Source organism: Sus scrofa, chromosome 10 (genome assembly GCF_000003025.6).
Source record: "Sus scrofa isolate TJ Tabasco breed Duroc chromosome 10, Sscrofa11.1, whole genome shotgun sequence".
Lineage (NCBI taxonomy): Eukaryota > Metazoa > Chordata > Mammalia > Artiodactyla > Suidae > Sus > Sus scrofa.
Window position 1 is genome coordinate 27664889 of NC_010452.4, and position 11019 is coordinate 27675907.

General features: G+C 45.4%; 1 protein-coding gene across 1 annotated transcript; it reads right to left on the reverse strand.

Moving 5' to 3' along the window:
• CTSL (cathepsin L) lies at nt 3635-9817 on the reverse strand. Its single transcript, XM_003130633.6, has 8 exons — nt 9689-9817; nt 9063-9199; nt 8643-8765; nt 8395-8541; nt 7776-8000; nt 6856-7018; nt 5278-5392; nt 3635-4013 (listed from the first exon to the last, which is right to left on the reverse strand). Exons 2-8 carry the CDS (start codon nt 9186-9188, stop codon nt 3914-3916), a joined length of 999 nt encoding a protein of 332 aa, XP_003130681.2. The 5' UTR covers nt 9189-9199; nt 9689-9817; the 3' UTR covers nt 3635-3913.

Here is an 11019-nt window from a genome sequence, read left to right on the forward strand (position 1 = left end):
AGCTGCAGCCATGCTGGATCCTTAACCTCCTGTGTGCGGCTGGGAATTGAACCTGTGTCTCAGCACTCCAGAAACTTCCCTGATCCTGCTGTGGCACAGTGGGAACTTCTAAAAGCTTTTAGGAGTGGATGCTGTTTGGAGCTTTTCATAGTTTAAATTAATATTACATGTCTTTGGAAGTTATAGAACTTTCTAACATCTGTTTAATCATTTAGACATTATTTAGTTTGGAACTTTTCACACGTTTAAGTAAATAGAAGTGTCTTTGAAAGTGACAGAAGATTCTAATATCTGTTTAATCCTTTGGCACCCAAGAGGTCTTTACACTTTCATTCATAGGCATTTTCTTGAGTCCTGAGCTATACTTCCAGGATTCTGTGGATAGCAGTATGAGCTAGCCTGCTGTGATGAAACAAGGTGAGTCACTAAGAAATCCTTTCTAGTGGACTTTTATTTCAATTTTATTTTATTATTTTGCTTTTTAGGGCTGCACCCACAGCATATGGAAATTCCCAGGCCAGGGGTTGAATCATAGCTGCAGCTGCTGGCCTATGCCACAGCCACAGCAACGCTGGATCCGAGCTTCGTCTGCAAGCTACACAGCAGTTCCCAGCAACACCAGATCCTTTTTTTTTTTTTTGTCTTTTTAGGGCCTCACCTGTGGCATACAGAGGTTCCCAGGCTAGGGGTCATGTCAGAGCTATAGCTGCTGGCCTATACCACAGCCACAGCAATGTGTGATCTGAGCCTCGTCTGCAACATACCACAGCTCATGGCAACGCTGGATCCTTAACCCACTGAGCAAGGCCAGGGATTGAACCTGTGTCCTCATGGATGCCAGTCAGATTTGTTTCCGCTGAGCCATGATGGGAACTCTGCAACATCAGATTTTTAACCCACGAGCGAGGCTAGGGATCGAACCCACATCTTCATGGATACTAGTCAAGTTCTTAACCCACTGAGCCACACGGGAACTCTCCCTGTGAACTTTTGGAGACTGACTGCGGCAAACTGCATTATCCAAAGATGGCTACAACCATATCTCCCATCCCACATGTTCTTCTGCTAAGTGACCTTTCCTCTCCCGTTTTGGAGGTGGACTGCCAGCCCCTCCCCTGGGACCTGGGCTGTCCCTGGTGACAAGTTCCAACTGCAAGGCAGCAGAGGTTTCACTGGAGACTACAAACAGATCACAAGAAGCCTTACCATTCTGCATTGGGCATTCTGGCCTAGGTTCTCTTAGAATATTTCTCTCAGAGCCAGCCTTTGTGCCAGGGGAGCCCAGGCCATGGAGACCCCCAGCTAGGTACTCCTGTCTGCAGCCAGGGTGAACGCCCAGGCCACACCAGCATCTAGGACAGCCATGTGAGTGAGCCTGCTTGGATGGTGGCCCAGTCAAAACGGCACATGTTTCCAGCACACATGAAAGCTTTCAAAAGGAAAATGACACAGTCAAGCCCAATCGGGGAATGGGAAAGGAAGTTTTGTCAAGCCGTGTTGTTTCCAGTCATTTTTGTTTTACAGTAACCCGAAGTTTTTTCACTTCATGCCCCAGTGGTCCCCTGTGTCCTAAAAACCCACATGTGGACCCAGCCCTATCTCCCACACTTTATTTTTTTCTTATTAGGGCTACAACCACAAGTCTGTTCTCCATGTCTGTGAGTCTGGTTCTGTTCTGTAGATTTGTGCATTTGCGCCATATTTTAGATTCCACATAGAAGTGATATCATATGGCATTTGTCTCTTTCCAACTTACTTCACTTAGTGTGAGAATCTCCAATTGCATCCATGTTGCTGCAAATGGCATTATTTCGTTCTTCTTTATGGCTGAGTAGTATTCCATTGTGTATATATACCACATCTTCTTAACCCATTCCTCTATCAATGGACATTTAGGTTGTTTCCATGTCTTGGCTACCGTGAATCGTGCTGTTATGAACATACGGTTGCATGTATCTTTTTGAATTGTGGTTTTATCCAGATATATGCCCAGGAGTGGGATTGCTGGATTATATGGTAGTTCTGTATTAAGTTTTCAGAGGAACTTCCATACTGTTTTCCATAGTGGTTGTACCAGTTTATATGCCCACCAACAGTGTAGGAGGGGAACATGAGAATTTTAAACCCAAAGAGAGCAAATGAAATTATATGCTTCTTTAGCTTGCAGAATCTAGGAAGTTTTATTAAAAAAAAATTCAGGAATATGGTAGCTCGGTAAAAAGAGGATTCTGATGATCACTTTTGATGTTTTCAGCTACTGCCCATCTCTGAGATCACAAGACTATTTTTGAGGCTGAGCCTCAAATGTGGGAGCTTATCCTTCACTGCTTACAGACAAAGATAAACAAACTACCTTGTCTGGTCCTTCAACTGCAAAATAGCCATGTGGTCTTTACTAGAAGTTGGGGAAGATGCATCAGAAAGTGAATTTGTGACATTCATCCTATAACTCTACTGGGTTGTAACCCCTGTGGGTCTGATGACCACGTTCTCTGAGGCATCGTGGAAATCCTATGTAGGTATGTTTACTTTTCTAAAAAGTGAATTTTTTTCCCTTTAAAATAATTTACTGTAGTTTCCACTGTGGTTCAGTGGGTTAAGAACTTGACTAGTATCCATGAGGATCCAATTAGACCCCTAGCCTGGGAACCACCATATGCCACAGGTGCAGCCCTAAAAAGACCAAAAAAAAAAAAAAAATTACCACAGTCCTTTAGATTGTTAAATTTTGCTCCGTTCAAGGGTCAGATCAGACACAGTCAATGTGCAGCTGACATAAGATCTGCTTTTTTTTTTTTTTTTTTTTTTTGGTCTTTTTGTCCTTTCCAGGGCCCTACCTGCGGCATATGGAGATTCCCAGGCCAGGGTTCCAATTGGAACTGTAGCCACCAGCCTACGCCAGAGCCACAGCAACGACAGAAATTATGACAGGATTCCAATTTCTTTTTTTTCTTTTTCTTTTTTTTTTGTCTTTTTAAGGCAGCACCCATGGCATGTGGAGGTTCCCAGGCTAGGGGTCTAATTGGAGCTGTTGCCGCCAGCCTACACCACAGCCACAGCAATACCAGATCCCAGACGGGTCTTTGACCTACACCACAGCTCAGGGCAATACTGGATCCTTAACCCACTGAGCGAGGCCAGGGATCGAACCCGCAACCCCATGGTTCCTAGTCAGATTCATTAACCACTGAGCCACGACAGGAACTCCTGCATATTTGTAAGTAGAAGAGCCAGAAGGCTACCCAACCCTTCTCCTAACAGACCACAGGCACACTCAGTTTTGTCTCCTGGGACCAATTACTTCTTTTGCTCTACAAAAACTTTGTGTGTCAAAAACAGAAAGAAGCCTCACATTTCCTTTAAAATTGTTTTATTTTATTTTATTTTATTTTTTGTCTTTTTGCCATTTCTAGGGCCACTCCCAAAGCACATGGAAGTTCCCAAGCTAGGGGTCAAATCGGAGCCGTAGCCACTGGCCTATACCAGAGCCATAGCAACGCGGGATCCGAGCCGCATCTGCAACCTACACCACAGCTCTAGGCAACGCCGGATCCTTAACCCACTGAGCAAGGCCAGGGATCGAACTTGCAACCTCATGGTTCCTAGTCGGATTCATTAACCACTGACAACGACGGGAACTCCTAAAATTAAGTTTTATTTTAAAAGGTAAAACTTTATACATCCTTTTAAAACATGAAAAGTACAAATTTATGAGACACATCAATCACACAAACCTATTTACAACAGTAATTAAAGAAGTGGTAACATTTCACCAGTGTAAAATGGCACAGAATTCAAATCACAACTTGGATCCTCAATGATTCAAGTGTTGGATCCCACACAATAGAGTCTGGTTGGTTTGAAGACAGAATTTGTCCTCGGGCTATTCTGTTCTTAATCCAGTCTTTGAGATTTAGACCACAGGGTAACTGGCCATGGTGGCGATTCCACAGTGGTTGTTCTGATCTTTGGTCATCTTTATGTAGCCATCCATGCCCCAAGTATTACCCCAGCTGAAAGAAGAGAGGGTTTTCCATTGTATACAAAGAATTAAACACATTTATCTTTTTTAAAAACAATACTTACTTACTTACTTAATTGCTTTTTAGGGCTGCACCCACACCATATGGAAGTTCCCAGGCTAGGGGTCTAATTGGAGCTACAGCTGCCGGCCTACACCACAGCCACAGCAACGGGGGATCCAAGCCACGTCTGCAACCCATACTGCAGCTCACAGCAATGCCGGGTCCCCCACCCAATGAGCGAGGCCAGGGATCGAACCTGAAACCTCATGGTTCCTAGTCGGATTCGTTTCCAATGCGTCAAGACAGCAACTCCAAACGCATTTATCTTTATTAATACTTCAACAGTGCACCACAGGCCAAGACAGATTGAGGAAGAAGCAAGAAAAGCAGTTATTCTTGTCCATGACAGAGTTCTTTTTTTTTTTTTTTTCATCTTTTGTCTTTTGAGGGCCACATCCACGGCATATGGAGGTTCCCAGGCTAGGGGTCTAATTGGAGCTACAGCTATCGGCCTACACCACAGCCACAGCAACTCGGGATCTGAGCCACATCTGTGACGTACACCACAGCTCACGGCAACACTGGATCCTTAATCCACTGAGTGAGGCCAGGGATTGAACCTGAAACTTTATGGTTCCTAGTTGGATTCGTTTCCGCTGCGCCACAATGGGAAATCCCATGGTTGAATCCTAAATGTGCAATAACTTCTATCCCCAAACCCATCACAGAGCTGCAAGATTAGAGGCAGGAAAAGGAAATACTTGGGGCCAACGTTAACGTTTTCAAACTTAGAAATGCAGTGGTACCAAAACTACTCAATACCCTAGGCAAGAGTGTATCTTGGAGTACCTGCTGTGGCGCAGCAGAAATGAATCCGACTAGTAACCATGAGGTTGTGGGTTCGATCCCTGGCTTCCTTCAGTGGGTGAAGGATCTGGCATTGCCATGAGCTGTGGTGTAGGTTGTAGATGTGGCTTGGATCCTGCATTGCTGTGGCTGTGGCGTAGGCCAGGAGCTGTAGCTTGGATCTGACCCTTAGCCTGGGAACCTCCATAGGCTGTGGCTGCAGCCCTAAAAAAAAAAAAATTTTTTTTCTTAATGTTATAATCAAACATTAATATGTCTGTGTTCAGTCTACATGGGATAAAGACTTCAGAAGTGAGAGAGGGTTTGAGGACCTGTATCCACATAATGATTCCAAAAAGGATTCCCTTTTCAATCTCAAATAGAAATATTTTGGACATTTTTATACCTGTTCTTGACAAGCCAATACTTATTATTTGAGTGTGCTCCTTCAACGCCATAGCCGACCACCAGAACGCCATGATCCAGGTCTTCGCTGCTGCACTGTGGTTCAAAATAAATGCCTGGAAAAGTAAAATTAAGGTTGGGGTGAGGATCTCCAAGAGACATGTGACAATAATCCAGCCTATCAACCAAGAAACATCCCAAACATTCAGCTAAATGACAAGAATCTGGATAAGATTTAACAAGATCTTTATTTCTCTTTTCTTTTTGCACCTGCAGCATGTGGAAGTTCCCGGGCAAGGAGTCAAATCAGAGCTGCAGCTGCCGGCATATACCACAGCCATAGCAATGCCAGATGTGAGCCGTGTCTGTGACTTACACTGAAGCTTGCAGCAACACGGGATCCTTACCCCACTGAGCGAGGCCAAGGATTGAACCCACAACCTCACAGACACTATGTTGGGTTCTTAACCTGCTGAAGGACATCAGGGAACTCCAAGATCTTTCTTTTTTATCTAGGCTAGGGATTTAGGCCCTCCTCTGATACTAGCAGAAATGCAAATGGCACAATCTCTTTTGTAAACAACTTGCCAAGAGGCATAAAAAGTCCACTCCTTAAAACCATATCATTTTACTTTTAAGATATCAGTCTCAGTCTAAGGTAACAGCACAGGACACCAAATTACCTAAGCCAAGAGGTTCATTACAATTTTAATACAGTAGCAAAATTCTCTGGTAAATCTTAAAGATCTAACAATTGGGAAAATGTAAATTTAGCTATACAGGTATAGGATTAAGCAGCCATTTAAATATATTTATGAAGTATTTAAAATCACAGGCATATGGTTCAAGAAGTGTCAAATGAACGGAGTTCCCATGATGGCGCAGTGGTTAATGAATCCGACTAGTAACCATGAGGTTGTGGGTTCGATCCCTGGCCTTGCTCAGTGGGTTAAGGATCCGGCATTGCTGTGAGCTGTGGTGTAGGTTGCAGACGCAGCTCGGATCTAGTGTTGCTGTGGCTGTGGTGTAGGCCAGTGGCTACAGCTCTGATTAGACCCCTAGCCTGGGAACCTCCATATGCCACTGAAAGCAGCCCTAGAAAAGACAAAAAGACCAAAAAAAAAAAAAAAAAAGAAAAGAAAAAGAAATGTCAAATGAACATATCAGGCACAAATACTACATGAACCAATGGTGTTAAATCTACACACCTCAAAATTATACACTGAATTCTATATACCAAAGAGTCAATGCTGTATATCATAGTGGTTTTCCAATTTTTTTTTTTTTTTTTGGTCTTTTTAGGACCACACCCGAGGCATATGGAGGTTCCCAGGCTAGCTCTCAAATCAGAGCTACAGCTGCTGGCCTACACCACAGCCACAGCAACACCAGATCCCAGCCTCGTCTGTGACCTTCACCTACACCACAGCTCATGGCAAGGCCAGATCCTTAATCCACTGATCGAGGCCAGGGATCAAACCCGCATCTTCACACATCGGGTTTGTTACCACTGAGCCATGACAGGAACTCCGGTTTTCCATTTTTTTCTGCCTAAATTTCCACATAGACAAACGCTTACCTGTGCTGTAAAACTGGAAGGATTCATGGCTTGCATCTATACCAACAGAGATGGGCCCCACAGTTGCCACGGCCTTCATAAGCGCTTTCTCCTGCTTTGGAATATCCACGTAACCAGTGTCGTTGGCAGCAGAACTCTGGGGCTTGTATTTGCAGGATCCATCCTTTCAAAGGTCAAGAGGAAAAGACTTGATTAGCAGCATCCCCATCCAGGGGTACAGGGATGCAACAGCTCAATGATTTGTTAGCTGCTAGCAGCTCAAGGATTTCCATGTCGAGTTTGTTATAAAGCATGGGGGGTGGGAAGATGAAATGCTATTGGTTATTTGGAAATGGAAATATTAGCTGGTGTGTATTTCAGGAGACGTTCTCAGTCTACCTGCAAGAAATTCTTACTTCGGAGAAATCTGTACGTCTGTAGAATGGTAGGTATACGTCTTCATAACACAGAAATATTAACAGCTTTATGGCAACTCTCTAAGCAGAGAATTGTGCAAGGCTAACACTTTTTTTTTTTTTTTTTTTTTTTGTCTTTTTTGCCTTTTCTTGGGCCGCTCCCGCGGCATATGGAGGTTCCCAGGCTAGGGGTCCAATTGGAGCTGTAGCCACCGGCCTACGCCAGAGCCACAGCAACGTAGGATCCGAGCCGTGTCTGCGACCCACACCACAACTCACAGCAACGCCGGATCCTTAACCCACTGAGCGAGACCAGGGCTCGAACCCACAACCTCATGGTTTCTAGTCGGATTCGTTAACCACTGCGCCACGACAGGAACTCCAAGGCGAACACATTTTAATGACAGTTCTGATAGTCCGAAGATACGGATTCCACAATCTAAAGTGTGAATTCTTAACATGGTATCTATTCCCCCACCCCCAAAAGTGTTCAACCTTGACCACAAGATAAGGCGCTCCATTTACCTTTCCAAAGTATGGATAGGATTCCTCTGAGTCCAGGCCTCCGTTGTCCTTAATGTACTGGAAGGCATTATCCATTAGGCCACCATTGCAGCCCTCATTGCCCTCAGGCCAAGAGCAGTCCACCAGGTTCTGCTCACTCAGTGAAATAAGTTTGCTGGTTTTCCGGAACATCTGTCCTTCGAGGGCGCCGGTGGCACTAAAAGCCCAACAAGAACCACAGTGACCCTGAAAATAAAATTGAAAATGTCTTAGTCTACAAAATAAATAGCGAGACTTTGACAATAGCCCATACATCTGAACACTCTTTAAAAAACTAGACAAATGCGGGGTTCCTGCTATGGCGAAAGAGGATTGGTGGCATCTTGGGAGCGCTGGGATGCAGGTTCAATCCCCGGCCAGGCACAGTGAGTTAAGGATCTGGTGTTGCTTAGATTGTAACTATGGCTTGGATCTGATCCCTGGCCTGGGACCTCCAAATGCCATGGGGCAGCCAAAAAAAGACGATCAAATTGTTGTTTTATGGACATGTTGTTCCATAGTCTATCATAGTAGTAGCCAGGATGGCCATTCCTACTTGGCTTTACTCTTGGAAAGGGATCGGATCTGAATGCTGTCGTACCTGATTCTTCACAGCAGTTACATAGCCTTTCTCTCTCCAATCCACAGAATGGGGGGTCAAAGCAGAGCCAGCGTCAAGGAATACTTTTCCCTTCTTGTGCTTCTGGTTTTGAAAACCATTCATCGTCTTCCTGAATTCTTCATTGGTCTTGGGGGTGGGGGGAAGGAAGGTTGAAGAGCAGGAGGTTATTTGGTTAAAGTATAAAGGAGAGGATGCATAAAATGTTCAGCAACTCATGCCACACTCACCATGTCACCAAAGGCATTCATGGCCATGGTGAAGCTATGTTTCCCTTGCCTGTGTTCCCAATTGTGCCGTTCAATCATTTTCATGTTCTTCTCCCATACGGCTCTCCGCCTTCCTTCTTCATTCTAGAGGCAAAGACCGGAACCTGTTCTCTTTGTTTCTGTTTAAAACCAACTCACCTTCACCAAGTGGATTTGTAGACAGAGAGGAAGAGAAACCATGGCCAGAGGTGGCTTTGTACTCCTGGGTGTCCCGTGCCCACATGACAGGCACCTATGCCCAGGCTGTACTCAGTAATGGGCTCTGCGAAGTTACTGACTGGGTAAGAGCGGCCTCAAGAGGTTACGCTCTGCTATCAGCTTCCCAACAGCATGGACAATTCTCTGTGGGGTTTCAGATGGACGGTTTCAGAGGTTACCAACCAAGCCATAGAGTTTCCTGTGTGTTGCCTTCCACTTGTACCAGTCTGCATCTAAACTGTGATCATGTCTTGGAGCAGCTGAGGCTATTCCCAAGCAAAAGGCAGCCAGGAGGAGTGAAGGATTCATGTTTCAAAGATCTAAGAAGAGAAAAGAAATGAGTACATGAGGACACCCATCTTTCTAAAAAAAGTCCATCCTACTGTATTCTGAAACGTTGCAGCCATTATGGTGGAGTGAAAAACACTTAATTTATCCTCCAAAGTCCACAAGGACTAAGGGCAGACTAAGGGTATGGGTGGAGAAAAAGATCCCAGAGCCCATTCCCTGGAGGGGACAGGGCCAGTCTCTCCTGGGACTCAGAGCCTGTTCCCGCCCCGCAGGAGGAACCAGGCGGGGGGCGTGCCGCTCCGCTCCCCGCCCCTGGAGCACGACCGCCGCTCCCAGAGCAGGTCAAAGCGTAGTGGGGAGCTGCGGGTTCCATAGTACGGCCTGCGGGGGTCAGGTTGCGGGGTCTAGCTGGCGCCTCCTGGTACCTCTCAACCCCAAGCCCTCGACCCCCAAGGCTGGCAGTCTCGCTGGTTCCCGGGGCGACCCCTTCGCGCCAGGTCCCAGCCCCGGGCGCTCACCTGCGGCGGGCGCAGTCAACAGCTGCAGATCCACTGGCGTCTGAAGTTGGGACAGTGACCCCAAGTCCTCCCATTTAACTATCCGGGATTCCGCTTGGCCGGCACCGCCCCCACCAGCCCGCTCCGCGATTGGCTGAGCTGCCTGTGGGCGGGGCCCTAGTCCTGGGATTCCTGGCGCGTGAGAAGGCAGGTCCCAGCTTGTCCCGTGCCAACCCCTAGGGCCCGGAGGCGGCTAGCTGGGGACCCCCGGGCAGCGCTGAGAGAGGGTCTGGCGCCTCCTTGGGGATCCAATCAACTAATTACCTGGAATTCGTGCGCTCGGCGAGTGGTTCCTGAGAAAAATCTTATGAGGAGAGCCCCCAAAGGAATTTCAGCGTAACCCTTTAGTCCTAGAGTTTGGGGTGAAAATCTGCAGGGGACCTGAGAACCGTCTAGTCTAGGGGTTCCCGCTTATTCCGCAGCAAATGTGGGACGGAGTGAAGGAATGCACAGCCCACAGGAAGATACCTCCGCGGTTGAGGGTGGTACCCGCTGGGTTTGAGAAGAATCTGAGCGGAATGGCATGTCAAAGCCCGTGACGTGCTGGTTTTGGCTCAGATGCCAGGAGGAAAAGGGGACGAAATTGAGTGGGTCTCTAGAGAAGGCGTGGCATTTTGTAATGTCGCTTTCCTGTCTTCCCCCGTCTGGGGTTTTTGCCTCTCAAGCCTTCTTCAAAACCTACAGAAAGAAGTTATATACAGAAAAATTTAGTTTAATTAAAAAAAAGGAAAGTTGAAGGGTAGAAACTTTTTACCTTCCCATTCTCTGCGTCGTGGATTAATATGCCTTTTTCTTAGTATCGAAAGTGCTCTTCTTGAGATTTAAGAAATATGACTTCAATGATTTATACTTTAAATGACACATGTCAGGATTTAAATGACAATGAAACATTTTAAATGGAGGAAAATATATTTCTATATTAAATATCTATTTATATAATTAAGAATTTAAGGAACACAAACCAGAAAGGTTGTATATGTTTGTCCTTCATTACATTAAAAAAAAGTCATTGTAGAAAATATCTTTTAGAAAAAATTATCATTACCTCGTGTCCCCACATTACCTTTGTCTAGACATCATTTGATTTTTTCTTTTTTTGATAAAAATGGAGTCATTTTTCATTGGACCTTAAGTAATTTCTGCTTGGGTTAAGTTGATAAGCATTCTAGAAGCACAATCAGACACATAATTTTACTGTGTTAATATGTACATAATCTAAAAATGTCTACTTTAATAACCATTTTTAAGTGTGCAGTTCAGTGGCATTAAGTACATCCACATTGTTGTGTAAC

Bases quoted from the DNA above. Each gene is read 5' to 3' on its own strand.
- CTSL (XM_003130633.6), bottom strand. From the start codon at position 9,188: ATGAATCCTTCACTCCTCCTGGCTGCCTTTTGCTTGGGAATAGCCTCA. The intron at 8,766-9,062 runs GTTGGTAACCTC...CTTTGCCTCTAG, and splicing joins ACAGGAAACTCTATGGCTTG to AATGAAGAAGGAAGGCGGAG. The intron at 5,393-6,855 runs GTAAGCGTTTGT...TTACTTTTCCAG, and splicing joins CTTCCAGTTTTACAGCACAG to GCATTTATTTTGAACCACAG.